The sequence below is a fragment of the Hyaena hyaena genome, unplaced genomic scaffold (assembly GCF_003009895.1).
Source record: "Hyaena hyaena isolate Hyena2069 unplaced genomic scaffold, ASM300989v1 scaffold_295, whole genome shotgun sequence".
Classification (NCBI taxonomy): Eukaryota; Metazoa; Chordata; class Mammalia; order Carnivora; family Hyaenidae; genus Hyaena; species Hyaena hyaena.
The window spans coordinates 367,373-383,670 of record NW_024080928.1 but is presented as its reverse complement, the minus strand read 5'-3'; the positions used below and the strand labels follow the sequence as shown (position 1 = coordinate 383,670).

General features: G+C 39.4%; 1 protein-coding gene across 8 annotated transcripts in view; it reads right to left on the bottom strand.

Moving 5' to 3' along the window:
* Nucleotides 1–16,298, bottom strand: part of CDKL5 (cyclin dependent kinase like 5) — a 213,767-nt gene that overhangs the window by 19,664 nt on the left and 177,805 nt on the right. For 7 of the 8 annotated variants that reach the window (XM_039247367.1, XM_039247370.1, XM_039247369.1 and 4 more), the window contains 3 exons: nucleotides 10,969–11,068; nucleotides 5,983–6,102; nucleotides 3,067–3,474 (listed from right to left, as the gene is read on the bottom strand). In XM_039247367.1, the coding sequence (XP_039103298.1) occupies nucleotides 3,088–3,474; nucleotides 5,983–6,102; nucleotides 10,969–11,068 (607 nt within the window). In that variant the 3' untranslated portion in view covers nucleotides 3,067–3,087. Of the gene's footprint in view, nucleotides 1–3,066; nucleotides 3,475–5,982; nucleotides 6,103–10,968; nucleotides 11,069–16,298 lie in introns of those variants that run through there. The other variant, XM_039247375.1, reaches the window with a different exon arrangement.

The window sequence follows — 16,298 nt, the reverse complement described above, 5'->3', positions numbered from 1 at the left end:
CGGAGCACTTTTAATCTTGGGCTCTGAAGAGGCTAACCCTCAGACTGAGACCAAGAAGGTTCTGTAAAGTTCATCCAGAACTTCTGAGAAGAAAAACGAGGATGGCGATAGAGCAAAGGTAGAAAAAGAGTGAAGCAGAGTTTCTTTTCAAAAAGAGATCAGCAACACTTCCATAACACAAAGTAATTCATAAGCCTTCATTCAGCCATAGTCTATCCTTTAGGAAGTTAGGGCAGAGAATAGAATATGGACATCATAACTTTCCCTTCCTAAAGAAAATGCAGACTTTTGTGACTTTAAATCAAGTCCTTCTTACCATGTATGGCAATTTTTGTGAGGTCAATGATTTATCAACCAGAGGAAAATGACAGTTAAAAGCTAAGAGAGGGCCCATTGGATTTGAGAGAAAAACTTGACCATTCCCCATGGCGAGCAGGAAGAGAATTATACATGCTAGAAGTGCAGATTGTAGTTCACTCATTACAGCTTACTGAGGTCGATGAAAAGTCAGAATGGACAAAAGCTGAGAAGAAGATAAAAGAGCTACCTCAAAAACACTAGTTGAAAACATTGTAGATATTTTCTGGCTCAAATCTGGGAATGTACGAAAAGTATGTATTGACTCTTCATCAGTTAGGTTTACTTTGCTCTAGGTAGAAGGCAATTATTCTAGCCCTTCTTTGAAGAACCATCATGAATATAAATGTTCTGCAAACATCTGAGATCCCAGTGTTAGCAAGGATGAAAACATGGGAAACCAGCCCCTAGGTGACAACGAGCCTCAAATGCCACAGCATGGCAATGTGACTGCGCAGTTCCTAAGCACACAGCACAGTGAGAAGTCTTTCCAGAGGAAAAAATGTAGTTTCTGGTTTGCAAGGGGGAGATACAAGGTACAGATCTAGTATGAAAAAGAAGAGTTACACACCCTTTTCAGAGTCATTAGCGTCCAGGCAAAAACTGCTAAGGGTTCACGTCACTTATATAACTGAGCAGCTGCCTGGGAAAAGCCAGAATTCAGAGCTACTTGAACAGGAAAGAAACAAGATATAAAAAGAACTGAAGAGCATGCAGACTATTGGTTTGAATCAAATTGTTTTAATGATAGTACCCAGTTGAGTTCCATTTTAGTGCCTATTATACTTATTAAAATCAAATAAAAAGCACCTTAAAATGACCTCTATATATAATCAATACACATCATTATAGTAGTTATATAAAAATGTAATATGCACACAGTTTAAGCTTCAAAGAAACTAAGACCTTTTCATTATAATCTTCATTATTCATCGGAGCTATGATTCTCAAAATCTTGAGGGAGGGGGAACAGTAACACAGCACATTTCAATGATCCTGACTTGATTCAGGGGCCTATGCTCTCAGAATCCTGGGACAAGTAATAAATATTGAGAAGTTACCCCTCTGAGGGGTGTGTGAGAGGGGATCTTGAAAAATATTATTGCTAAGAGACTACTTCCAAAAATCCAATTCTCTTGATGGATGGTCTTAAGGTGATTTCTGTCAAGGATGGCCAGAGACACTGGGCTATAACTCTTGCTGGCCAAAGGCTTTGATGACACTTGGGAGTAACTTGGGAGCCGAAGGAGATCAAATGAAGGAAAGAAGTCCTATTCTGACCGTGTGTGTGTATACTGATATACATGATGACCTTGTTATAAATGGACAGTCCCAGGAAGAAAGAGTGAATATAGCAATTTTCTCTACATCTGGAATTGCTTCAGGAGCCTTTGAAATATACTGGAAAGAGCAACGACAACAACAACAAAACATTTGGAAATAGAAATGCCACACATGTATCTCACACCCCACCAGCCAAGAGTCTCCGGTACAGTGCACAGGATTCAGGAGCATAGAGCTGGTCTGCAAGACTTGCAGACAGGTGCCTCTTATAAACTTGCAACTAGGAATGTTCGCTGGCAAATCTTTGGTCTATACTCTACACTAATGCGAAGGAGAAGAGTATATTCTCTTTACGAAGACCCGTGAGTAACCCTGGATCTATTCTCCCCTCAGGTACGAGGATCGTCCCTGGATGTGAACGGGAGCCACTTGTGAGGGCGGAGACAAGGCTGGCTAGAGTTCTCAATGGCCTCACTGGCTTTCTTGTCTGTGGGTTCGGAAGGAGATGCTGCATCTCATCTGCTACCAAGGACCACGTCTAGAGGCTACTACTGGGGCCTAAAAGTTGAGCACGGTTCCCACTGTTGGTCACACAGAGCCACGATTCAACTCCCTTGATTAGAAGTATAATACTCACTTCATATCACAAATGTATAAAAATATGGCAGATAGTGTCATAACGATACTTTCTTTAAATGATTATATTTAGAAAACAGACATTTACCATATATATATATATTTATATATAGAATAAAATACTCCTGATGCAATATATAAATGTTACTGTTTAGTTTTTATAGAAACTACTGTAGCTGTCCCACTGCTTCACAATGTTCCAAACAGCTCAAAATAACTTTACATTTAACATAAAAGGTATGATTAGAGCAGTACAATATTAATTATAAATAAATGTTACAAATCCTATCAAATATGGGAGTTTAGAAAACAATTTAAGACATACAGTTAGTTCATCTGCTAACCCTTCAAAGGGATACTCTTGGATTACAATAAACCCCACGCTTAGCTTAGGCAAAAAATTTCTGTGGTAAGTAAGGGCATCGGTCAACACGAATTCTTCTATCCCTTGCAGTACCAGAACACATCCTGGCTTTCCCAAGTTCAACAGGGATTGCACTAAAGCTGGAATGTACAGGGGAGAAACTGGCAAGAATGTCTTCTTCCTCAGGGGCACACTCTCCATTCTTACATGAGATCCGGGGGGACTGGTGGTCCCTAAGGAACTCCTGTGCCTCTGAGATCCCTGACTAGCATTTGTGGCTGTGAGGAGCCAGAGGGCTCCACACATACAATATTGCACTCACCTTCATAAAGCTGAAAATACTGGCTGACCACCCCAGCGCCCAGCCCATTCCCCACCCACCCACACCCTCCCTGCCCTCCCCACTGGCTTATCTCCACCCCCTCCATCCCCTACCTCAGCACACATTACAAGGCTGTCTCTTTTAAATCATTCAGATTTGGCATTCGAGACCGATTTGTTCTGTTATAAGGGTGCCCATTTGGCCCACTCTTGGCACCCAGCTGTTCAGAGTAGGAGGGCCCCTCTGTGGCACTCCGGCTCACAGAGGACACATGCCAACCAGGGTCCATCTGACCTGGCAGCTGGAGGGCTGGCCTGCCCTTGGGTGTGGGCTCCTGCCGGATGTTACTGCTCCCACCAGAGGCCTGGCTCAGGGGGTGGATCCGAATTTCTGAGAAGGAATTTTTGGCTTGTTGAGTTGTTAAGGGCTGGAAGCGGGGGTCTGAGGAAGCCGGGTGATTTGAGGCTGAAGAGAGATGTAACAGCTTGCGAAGTGATTTTAATGGCTGACTCTGAAAGAAAAGAGGAGAGTACACACAGGAGTTCATTTAGAGTAGACTGGAGAGCTGGGAGAAATGGGCACAGATCTGAGATGACTGCTTGTAGGCAGCACGAAGGGCATGGGGGAGGAGGGGCTACATCCAGCCTTATCTGTCTTTTTGTTTGTTTTCAGGTAAAATCAAAGTTATTTATCTTTAATGAAAACTAGATAAGAAATCTAGAGCTGGTATGGTGGCTGATCAAAGGCTCAGGCACCTTCTATCTGCCTGCACCCTATCTTTACAGGGGAAGGATCTCATGCTTCAGCCGTCAGGAAGCAGCAGCAGAGGAATCTGCCTTTTCCCTTCTTCCCAACAGCTCCACATAAAGCGGACACTTATTTTTCACCAGCCGGAACTCAGCCACTCAACCATATCTAGTGGCAAGACAGAAATGACGAGATGAAATGTTTCAATTAGGTAGCAGAGTACTCAGCTACAAATGCATATCCCCCTTCTGTTCTTATCTCCCTGATTTTCCCTTTCCTTTGACATTACAAAAATCTAAATGTTCCCTTTCCACACTTTTACTTTTCGGGGGGTAGGGTAAGATTTGAGCATTGAAAAGTGGGCAAAAGCCCTATAGACTCTAAAACACAGTTCACTCACAGGAGGGTTCTGGATTCCTTCCTCACATGGGCTTATAGCTGTCCTGCTTGTCTGCTGTATGGCTGGGGCCCAGACCCCACGGGTGCTGTACTGTGGAGGGGGACCGTGCCTCAAGGCAGAAGGGAGGGTCCTGGTAGCCATGTGCCCCACAATGGCCAACTAGTGTCGGGCAACTGCTGAACCAAGGGCTTCCCCGCTGGTGATAGGTGGCTCACTCCCTCTCTTCTCTATGTTATGTGTGATGAGGCTCACCATCAGAAGAGGCATGTGAAAACATCATGAAATTCAGGGTCCAGGGACCCTGCACTCAGGACGTAGCCTTAGCCTTGGGGTACCTCTGGCTGCTGACCTTCAAGGGCTCAGCAAAATTTTAATAAAATGTCAATGATCTCAAGGAACAGAGCACAGAAATCGAAGGGAAACTACTTGAGAATGGACTCAGGTAGACAGTGCTCCTGAGGAAGCATCCTCCGTGGCCATTGCCAAGTCTGCCTGAGAAAGCTCTGTGGTCCCCAGGGAAGGTGGCACAGTATGGTGTACATCATAAGTGCTCAAGGTTGTGTTTTTTGTTATTAAAATCGGTCTGATAACACAATGTGATTCCTGGTAATTTGTATGGCCCTGACCACAGGTAACTATGGAACAATTACAATAATTTGGGTCCAGCTGGAGATATAAAGTAACCCGAAAAGAGCTTCTCAGCAAGAGAAATGAAATGACTACACAAAGAAGGTTCTAAAGCCCCATGTTCTTTTTTATAAAACTGGGAAGAGAACATCAGGCCCTCACTCAGAGCCCTGTGCTCTTAGTCCAGATACATGTCCAATAACTTGGATATCTGGTTCTCTACACCCTCTCTGTCCCCTTCCCTCCTCCCAGCCTATACTATGTTAGAAGCAGAAAATATAAAATGTCAGGCAAATAAAAGTGAAATTTGGGAACTCCTGTCAGTGGCTCTAAGTAACAGTTAAAGAAAGTAAACAAAAAACATATAGAAATTAGACCCTCTTCTTCCAGATCACAGAAATCTGTGGCTGTCTATAAATACATGAAATTCTAGAGCCTCAAAAGCTCATAGAGGCTATCAGAAATCAGAGTACAAAGGAATACTGGATTTATAGAAATAATGATATGAACAAAAAACAAGTTAGATTATGTTACTGTGCTCATTATGGGATACTGAAAAGATGCAATATTAAAACACTCCCAGTCAAAATAGGTGTTCAAAGGAGATCATCATCAGTTACCTGAAAAATTTACCAATTTCATTTTCTGCTTATTTCCCATTATGGCAGATAAAAGTGATTACACAATACTGTCTAATATGCAGTTCCTAATGCAACTGCTCGATTTTCTATCAAAAATAGTATTGATTTCCTAAGTTTATTCTTTCAAGAAAGGTTATCATATCTGTCCTGCAAGGCCTAGTTCATATGCTACCACATTTAATGAAACTTTCATCTTCCCACTACCTCCTCTCACCTCTCCTGCATTTCATGGCATGCCTCACCTTTTTACCATAAATTATGATTATTTAGAGATTCTCTCTCTCTCTCCTAGGATATGTAGTATTTATGGGCTGGGACCATGCCTTAATTATCCCCCTTAATCCCCTCCAACATCTACCCACCGTCCTTGGCCTGGGCTAGGTGAAGGCTAATGGAATCTCACTTTTTCCCCATGAGGACATGGGTCACTGAAACAAGATTCATTTGGACTCCCGAGATGCATCTAGCTATTAGGGTATATTCTGAGGAGGCTCTCAGCCTTGTTATAACACTGAGAAGCTAAATTCCTCAACCTTGCCCCCCACTCAAGAGAGATTGTCACTGCAGAGTCTAAGAATCTAGGAGTAAGGCAGGCACCACTCACTTGGGTCTGCAGATCGGAGATCTTGTCAGGACGCCATTCCTTTGGTCTGCTGCCTGGGGTGCTAGCAGAGTGAATGGCTTTCTGTAGTGTCAGAAGATCAGGGCCGTCAGGATTGGGCACCTAGAGCAGAATATGGACAAAGATTTAGTAAGAACCCCAATGAATCTAATTAAGATATGCAACCACACCCAAGAGGAGAACAAAAGCAAATCAAATGAAACCAAAACACGACCCCGCCCCACCAGTAAAAGACCCAATAAAAAAAGAAACCAAAACTCTCCCAATGTTCACAATGCAAGTGATGCCAGTTAAATTCTGCTGCCCTCTTAATAATTTTCCCTGCATTAGGAAAAATTGGCAGATGTCATGCAGCTTTGTTAAAACCTCAACCCTTAAAGCATTCCCATGCTGTTAGTTTTAGTCGCTGTAAGAGAGAGCAGTTAAATTGGGCTGTACCAGGAATTGCTGTCGTATCCTCATTCCATATTGCAGTTAGGTTATGAACCAGTTCAATAAAACAAAAATATGCTCCTGCTGGCAAAATGATTCAAACACTGTATTTGGTGGTGCCCAAAGAAAGCTAGCAGGCTTTCAAGGATACCAACGTGGGAAAAGTATGGTTTGAATCATATCCCAAGATACCGCCCAGTAAATCTGGGTCTAGCATTATACAGTAAAAATGCTGGAAATTTGTGTCACAAATTCCAGATGAATGAAGTTGGTCCATTCACCGATTTTGGTGAACACAGAATAATGCCAAATGCCAACCAAAAGCCCTGGCTTTACACTAAGTGACCAGCAAAAGCTAGAGCCAGGCAAGGAAAAAGCAAATCACCAACTAAGAGAAGGTGTTTTTCATGGAGCCTGCTAGCTCACTCAATTTGGTCAACTCAACTTGGTTTCAAAGAACAAACTGCCAACCAAGTGTTAACAAACTTTGTGAGTCAAATGAAAAGACATTGTTAATTGTAAATGTTAATCAAATTCTTTATAGGAAATAAGGGATCTTATAAATGCCATCTGCCGACATGTGGCTAACCAGACAACCCAAACTAGCCTTCGCTAGTTTGTTTAATAGCCTTTTATGCTTCAACTTCCTTAACTGACTCAGAAAATCCAGAATGGTGAAGAATTGATATTTCAGTGAATTTATGGAACTGGCTCAGGTACTTAACTAGCACAAAGAGAATATGACCCCATGAAAATAAAAGACATGCTGTTGTCATCAGTAAAACAAGTTTACTGGAGCAGTTTTCAGGGCTACCATACATAAAAATGGGTACCATGGGTGGAGTTACTACAGGAAGCTTTTTCAAAGAAGAACTATGCTTTAAATGATTCTTTGAATTAAAAAGAGGAAAGAGGGATTTCTTGATGCTTGGATTCTCCCCGTTGGTGGAATCTGTCTGCAATATAAGATACAAATAAACTAATTGCAAAAAAAAAAAAAAGAAAGAAAGAAAGAAAAAAGAAAAGAGAAAAAGAAAAAAGAAAAGAAAAAAGGTGTTCTTACTGAAACTCCTAGCCCTTGGAAGCCCTGATACTGTTAAATATTAATAGTCACTTAAGGAATCTCTGTGTTGTGTGCACCTAGAAGAGCTCTGTGTCATTTCCTACCTGGACATGAAGATGCCAACAATGCAAATTCAAGACCTGTGAAAACTTCAATGTATATAAAGAACATGTGGTCATGATCCTTACCTATAGTAGGAACGTCTAGAAACCTACACATATTTATTCACTTTGAGCTTACAAAACATTTAAGGATTTGTTTATTATCAGAAATACGATTATTATAAAGAACTGTATTTAAAGAGCTACTGATGAACTTCAGTCTTTTCCTAATTGTTAGAGCAGATTTCAGCAAATAATTGACCATGTAATCTGTCTATGGGGGTAAAATGAGAAGATACGCCAAACCCTTTTGAACATGGTCTATTCTTGAACCAGAAAACATCACTTGGAAGAGGAATATCACTGTTACAGGATTCTACCATCGAGGAAGAAGCCTGGTTCCATGCTGTTAAAGAAATATTTACCCCATGGAAAATATGTGGCACAATTCAGTATACAGGTTTTCAAAGTGAAAAAACAAAGTTCAATCTTTAAATTGACGCATGATTACCAATTGAGATACTAACTAACTAGGCTACAATTACCAAGTTGGCAAAGTCACCATATGCTCTGAGGGCTTATGTAACTCTGGATATGGAACTGAGGCCAGATTTCCCAAGGCGGCTTCCAGATTTGCTTGAGTCAAAGCAGGCACCTTTACAATACAGAATTATTTTTTGGCACTACTCTTCCCTCTTTTGGATAGTTCAATTGTCAGAGATTGAGAATGTATATGAAGGCATTCATATCACCTTATATGAAGCCATTCAAGGAAGACAGCCCATGAGGTTTGTGTTCCCATGACGGGATCCTAGGGAAGAGTTACTCACATTGCTAAGGACACCATGAGAGAGTCCCCAGGAACCAGTGGCCAGAGGCTCTCCACCAGAGATGAGCCTGTGGCATGGACTACGCCGGGCCTGCTATTTTGGAGAACCCACCTCTAGTTCTCCCAACTGATTATGTGACATCGGGCAGGTCACAACTGGCCTGGGTAGTCTTCTACCAATGAAATAAAGGTGTTAAACAAAATGTAGGACGCACTGAGGTTTTAAAATGTCCCGTTTCTCTATATGCACTGGGCATTACATTTCTTTTTTTCTTTTTTTTTAAATCTTATGCAAAGGCCACAAAGCTTTAAATCTTTCAAAGCTGGTTTACCTAGTTTGCTTTTGTTGAGTTCTAGAAAGTAGAAAACAAAAACAAAAACAAACGACCTTTAATTCTGTTTCAATACTCACTTGAAGGAAGCAGAGTTAACATAACGCCAGGCTTAGGAGCCTGAGGGCTGGCAGGATATAGAGGGCTCTTTGGAAATTTTACCTCTAGATAAAAAAGTCCTTAAAAATTTTTTTTTCTTTTAATTTAATTGCAAAAATGCAAACAACGTTTGATTTGGAAGGCTTAAAGCACTATGGCCTATACAGAGATATTTTGTAGTTATGTTATATGCCAAAAATGAAATGTATAAAAACCTAAAAAGAATAAGATCAAGTGGAGAGAATGTTAGAGAATAATTGTTTTCTTATTTACACTAACCTATACTTTTGAAAATCTAAAATTTAAAAATCTAAAACTTAAACCAGATCCTGAATAACAGAGTCAGTCAACATGTCAACTCAGGCCAGGGGCTTTAGGTTTAATGGTAGTCTAATACGGACTGACATCAAAAGCCAAATCTATACACAAAACACCTTCAATTCCTTGGTTCCTGCCACTTTCTTCCACTTAATTATCCCACAGTGACTATAGACCTGAGGTTAAGAACAAAATCAAAACCCTCAAAATAAAAATAACAGTGGTGAGGAGAGGTAGTCTAAGTTCAATGTTCATGATGAATAAGTATGTTCATAGACAATGATAAAAGTTTTACTTTATTAGCACTTTAAATATTTTAAGCTCCTCTACTTTAAATAAATCTGGTCTATTATATTCATCCAGTATAAATTATAAATGTAGCAATATTTGAGTGGCATTTTGACTTGACATTTTGCTTTAAGTGAATTTCAGTTAAAGGCATAGGCAGTTTTTTTTTTTTTTTTAATAAACACTTGAGGAACATTATGCAGCCATCAAAATGAAGATAACAAGATCTGTGTAGTAACATATATATTGTGTGTATGTGTGACTGATAGATAGATAGATATACTATGAAAAGCCAAGATACAAAACTGTACTACAAGGATTACTATTATTTAAAACAAACTTAAAAACCACCTCCTTTCCACAAACATATGCATAGGCTAAAAGCTAGGAGAAATATACCAAAATCTTAATGTTAGTGGTAATAGGGTGATAAGATTAGAAAGTATTTTTTTTCAACATTTTTTTTACAATGAGCTCACTTATTTTATAATGAAATATATCAATTTAACAAATATGCAAGTGAAGGAATAGTCTAGAAATGTAACCTAGGAAGATCTTTATTAATACTTCTAAAACATCTGTGATCCTTACTTTGGGTGTTACATTCTTTTTCGTATTATCATCTATCTCATCTTTACTTACCAACGAGTCATAATCCTAGAATCTTTTTTCCTTTTAAAATAAATGAGAGTCAATCACGTATGATGTAGGAATAGAAACAAAATCATTTAAAATAGCTGACTCAACACTGTCTGGTCTTGAAAGTACCATAAAGTAAAGGGGGAAGCAGGCCTCACGTGGGTGAAGGAGCTCCCGCTGACCTGGAGGCCTGGCTTCACCATGTTCTCTCATGTCACTAACCAGCAGATCCTTGCGTGGGTGGTTCAGTGATGTGATGTGCACGGCTCCATGGAGCCAAACCTTGGTTCAGGCAGAGGGCTCCCAGGAGATAAGACTTGTTCCATTTCACAGTTCAGTCACAAGATAAACATGTCTTCCTACTAAAGCAAGCCCTGAAATGTCAAATACTATTCTCCTCTCTGTGATTAGGCAGCCCAGAAATGCATTTGTCAACATGGGGACTGGAAAACCAGCCAGGGAAGAATAATAAATGATGGTTAGTAATAAACTTCAAGGATTTAAGCATAAACCAAAACCATTTCCTAAGTTTTCACCTATCTTTACTCCCCAAAGAAAACTAATCCTGCAGCTTCATAGTTTTTTTACATGAATATAAATCCACATGGATAAGATGTTTACTGAGAGAGATTTAAAGTGTTCTCTCTAGTCCAAATTAAATACCTTCTATTCTTGGAGATTCTGTGGAATCTAGAAAAGGCTCTGTGAGAGGAGAATAGTTGTATAGAATTTAGAAAGACACATATACACTGTATGCATGTCAAATCTCAATAAGAGAATAATTCGCTCTGATTCCAAAATGTTAAGTACCCATAGACTAATGCAGACTTGTGTGTCACAGTATACAGAAAGTACTCATCTACTTACTGTTTGAGATTTCTTCTTTTTCTTTTTCATTGACCTGAAAAAACCTTGTTTTTCCTTTTCCTTGAGTTGTTCAGAATGACTAATGTTTTCAGGACTTTTCCTAAATGGGAAGACATTTTTATCATATTGATCTTTCAATCATTCTCCTGCCATTGTATGACAAATATAATGAAGACTAAAAAATGCATGAAACCAGATTCAAACAGCCATGAAAAATCAAGCGAGTAGGTAAAGAGCCTCTAAAAAGCACAGGAGGAACTGCAGCTAATCAACCATGGTTAATGATTAGCCTTTGGCACAGATTCACTCTGAGCTATTATTACAAATGATCTGGTAACTGTGCGGCAGGACCATGTTCATGCTGTCGAAAACCTCAGAATTTGAGAGTCTGAAAAGCACACAGTTAAAGGATGGCTTTTCCATACACTCTGAGGGAAATAACTGAAATATTTTCAATATCTTCATTTATCTATTTACCTTTTAAAAACCAGCTCAACAAGTTCATTATTAGTGGCTCGCCAAGATGTTGAACATAAAAAAACAAAACAAAAAAACAATGGTGCTACAGAAGCAGTGTAAATAAAAGCAACAATTGCCGCAAACTGGAAAATTCCTTTATAAAAACACTGTATTTATTTATTGAAACTAAATTGAAAAATAGATCAGGTAAGAAAAAAATATAGACAAGATGAATGCTTTAATACAAAGCATTCTTGGGAAAAAAAGCTTCTAACTGAAAATACTGACAACATTAAGTTTCGTATCACTGACACCACCAGGTATTTTAACACAAATAAGAGGTATTTATAGACAGCAAACAGGACACCTCGGCCCTAATAAGTTGGTGACTTGTATGTTAATAGGCTCTGTATTATTTAATTTACAGTCTTTAAAAAGCAACTCAACTGGTGTTATTCAAAAAGACATTCCATGGACTCTAGTAAAAATTTTAATATATGACTGTGGAAAGCCATTTTCTCAAATGATTGAATTCCTTCTATTAGCTATTCCTTAAAATCAAGAGTAAAGCTTTAGTGGTGAGGGTTCATTCATATTTATGGTTTTAGAAGAACTAATGGTGAGGAAGTTACTAAACCATCTAAGAAAATATGAGCAAAGCAGCATCCTTTACTTGATTAAATCTGTGTGAAGGCAGAAAACATCTATATAAACTATTACAAAACCACATGATAAAAAACACCATGAAGCTATCAAAAATAAATCACATCTTCAAGTTTCAGTCAACTAAAGAAATATTTAAAATATAATTCTAAGTGAAAACCACAAGATTCAAAACTTCCTACATAATGTGAGTCCAACGGTATTTTAAAAGGGGGCATATATGTATACATACACACATTTTTTTAAAGGCAGGGATAAAATAAAATAAAATCTTAATAGCTATCATTTCTGGGTAATAAGATTACTGGTGATTTATTATTTTTTAGTTTTAACATCAAATGTGTACTACAGATACAATAGAAAGGTTGTACAAACCACAGAAAATTTATTTGAAAAATCAAAAACTCAAGATCTAAGACAATAAGAGATTTAAAAAGAGAAAAAGATTTTTTTAAAAAAAACAGGAAATTGAATGCTGACAAAAACTCAGGACTGATGGATGTGGGGGGGGGAGGGGATGGGCATGGAGGAGGACACTTGTGGGGATGAGCACTGAGTGTTATGTGGAAACTAATTTGACAATAAACTATTTGTAAAAAATAAAAATAAAAAAAATAAAAAAGCTTATACTAGTTAAAAAAAAAACAGGAAAACATGACTGTCTGAAGGAGCAACGATCATTTCTTCTTGTTTAAGCCTAAAAGTCAATGGGAATACCGAGGAAGCAAAAACATGTACTGTACACCCAAGTGTTCTGAAACTCATTAGGACCTGCAATTTTAAACATCACTGAGAGAGTTCTACGTTGTAAAGTAAAAGTTTCATAATACAACACAACCAATAAAAGTAACTAGCACCAGAATTCAGAACGACACATTTACAATTTTGAAAGCTAGAAGACGTCAAAACCTCAGACATGATGGAATGGGTAAGGATGAAATAGTGAAGTCTGATTCTAAGTAACACAGTAAAACAGTGTAATTTGCTGGAATCACAAAAGTACAACTCTCAGGATTGAAAGGAACCTCACAGAGCATCTAAACCAACCAGCAACACTATTTTCACTGTCCTGGAACTTCCAGAAGTTAAAGAACTGTTTGCATATGATATAGCTTACGCCCTTCCATAGTGGGGTCTGCACCTAACCTAGAAGCACAGCAAAGTATTTAGATTAACAGGTAGAGTTTTTTTTTTACCAATCAGAATGTAAGTCTAATAAAATCTCAAAGGTATGCCAAGTTGTAAAAGTGCTTTCTTCCAATCCAGGAAATCTTTAAGGGGAACACGTTCATCACGACTGCAAGCTCAGGACAGGAATGGACATTACTGTGAGAATGTTAATGCTGGCATGAGAAGAAGAGATGGCTTGAGACACTCGTCCTGGGAGGAGCAGATTTGGGAAGGGAAGAAGAGTTTCTATCCAGTAAGATGAATGTGAAAGGGGCTGGTGAGAAGGGTAATGAAAGAAAAGGAGCAAGACAAAAAGCCCAGGGATTGCAGTTCCTTGTGACCACAAAAGGCAGGGAAGATGAATCAGAGACCCTCTGCAGGGTTTCCAGAGACAGTGGATAAACTAGAGCCCAGGGGGAAGGGGAATGATGAGAAAAACATCATTCAGACTGAAGGTGAGCAGAGATGGTGGGACCAAGATTTAGACAGAGAAAGATTCCAGAGACCAGAACAAAAAAGGAAATAGATTACCCTTGGACTAGAAGATGAAAGCTAGGAGTGAAGCATGATTGTGCATGTATCATAAAAGACACAAAAAGAAGTCAGAGAGAAAGAAAAAGAGCACAAGTGTGTTAGGGGGAGGCAGAGAGAGAGGACAGAGAGAGGGAGAAGCTACATGGAAACATACACATGCAGAGAATTAGAGAAACCAGTCTGGGCGACAGACTCAGACAGGGTTGGACATGGAGAGAAGTTGCCTGGAGCATAGGCACCTGAAAAGCTGTGTGTTGTACAAAAGAATGAAGACAGAGAATCATTTACAACCAGTATTACTACAAATGGGTAAGAGTGTGCCCCCATAATTTATCTCATTCGTGAATTCTAGACCGTATGATTCTACTGGTACAGGCAACAGACGGGTCCAAGAGGAGCAACACAAAAGAAGGGCAGGTGGGTGGTCACGTCCATCTCAGGGACAGGACCTTTGAGAAGGACCCCCAGTTAGTCACGTGGCCCGTTATCCAGGGCTGATTAAACAGTTGGTGGGGGGTAGCAACCTCCCCCTACCCTGACATCATCTAACACAACAGTTGTTTTAGAAGGGGTCAAGAAGAAAGAGAAAATGCAAGAGACTCTCCTAAAAAAGGAAGGAATGAAAGCTGACTGAATCAAAGTCAACCGACACTTATGGAGTACTGTGTATGTGATGGGCCTGGTGTTAGGTGCTGGGGCCAGAGAGAAAAATAAAACAAGGAGTGTGACTTCAAGCTGCTCGCAGACTCAAGGCAGGGCACTCACAGATTGGGCAGAGGGTCAGAATTCTGGTGCGTTAATATAATCCCTCTGGGGGCAGCATGACATTCCCTGAGACCTCTCCTCCCATGGCCATGGGACTAACGTGACGTCTGAGAAGAAAACAATCAGTGAACGATGTTCGAAGTTATGGTGGCAAGCAATAATGGATGCCACCATATTCACGACTTGAACCAGAAAAAAAAGCTTGGGACTGTGCAAGCAAGTGACAGCAATCCTTCACTTACCTTAATTTCTGGGATTTCTAATTAATTTGGTTTACTACAGAAACATCACTTTTAAACCCAATTTTGACAGCAGTCTTTCCAAATGTATTTATACACTTTGTCTTTTTTAATCAAAGTAAGAGCAGTCTATTTTATAAATACATATGCTATATAGATTATCTATGCTACATATGAAACCAGAAGGGCTAGAAATGATATCGTCACTGGAAGCCTGAGTAAAGGCCAAAATACCCCTTACCTCTCCCTGCCTATTATTTGGGATCTTTCTCCCTCTTCACACTGTTTTGTTACCTGGGATTATTTCTTGCCTGACAACCTCCAGTGCCAACTGCTAAAACTGTGCACAAGAGTAAACAGGCTAATAGGGAGGGTGAAGGTGTTTTCTCATTAGTAAGGATGAATTTGACTGCATTAACTCTGTTTTTCTTGTTCTGAGATATTCTGGCTTATCTCCCAATTCATAACTGGTTTCTGGATAGCTGAGATGGTCAAAATAACTACCCTGGATAGTATACTATATCTATTATGTCAGGATTATTTTTTTTTTTAAGTTTATTTTGAGAGAGAGGGCATGCACGTGTGCGTGGGCACACAAGCAGGGGAGAGACAGAGAGAGAATGAGAAAGAGAGAGAATGAGAGAGAGAGAGAGAGAGAGACTGCCTCTCAAGCAGACCTTGCACTGTCAGTTTGGAGCCTGATGTGGGGCTTGAACCCATGAACCAAAAGATCATGACCTGAGCTGAAATCAAGAGTCAGACACCCCAACAATATCTATCATTTTAAAATATGATCTGGTAACTTGATTCTTCCACTGCAAGAATCATGTACACTGTACAAATATTCTCTTCTCAAAAGAAATATGAAGTACCACTATCAAGGAGAAACAGACTGCTCCCAGGCAAGTGATAATTTAGTAATAGCGAGTCACTATGTTACGAGAGCAAGGCTACTTCACGTTTTTGTAAGTTATCAAGCTGCGTTTCTCTCAAATATACACAATATGGTGAACCAATGAGATATCTTGTTCAGGGAAAAAAAAAAATCAAGGTAAATCAAGCTCAGTAAATGATTTAGACTAAGTTAAATGGGATGGCCAAAGGAGAAGTACACAGCGGCCACTTTGTCTGAGGGACAGTGGAAACAAAAGAATACTGCAATTCAAACTGGTAATTCTGAAACTCTCTGAAGCTTCATAACAACAGTATCAGAGTAGGGATGATTCGATGAAGACTTGTCTAAAGTTTAAAGTTCAACGTCCCAATTAAGCCTCTAACTCTTTTTAAAAAAACAGCAGTCTTCAGGTTTCTACATATACCTGGGTCTAAACAAGCTCTACTCAAATGGACTATCAAAAAAACTATCAAAAACAACAATATGTTGTTAATACTACCTATTCCACATTTGGACTTTGTTTTGATCTGACTCACCTAATTTTGATAGAACTATGTTAATCTGTAATTGATGGTCATTTAAACCATCACCACTCCAACATGCAA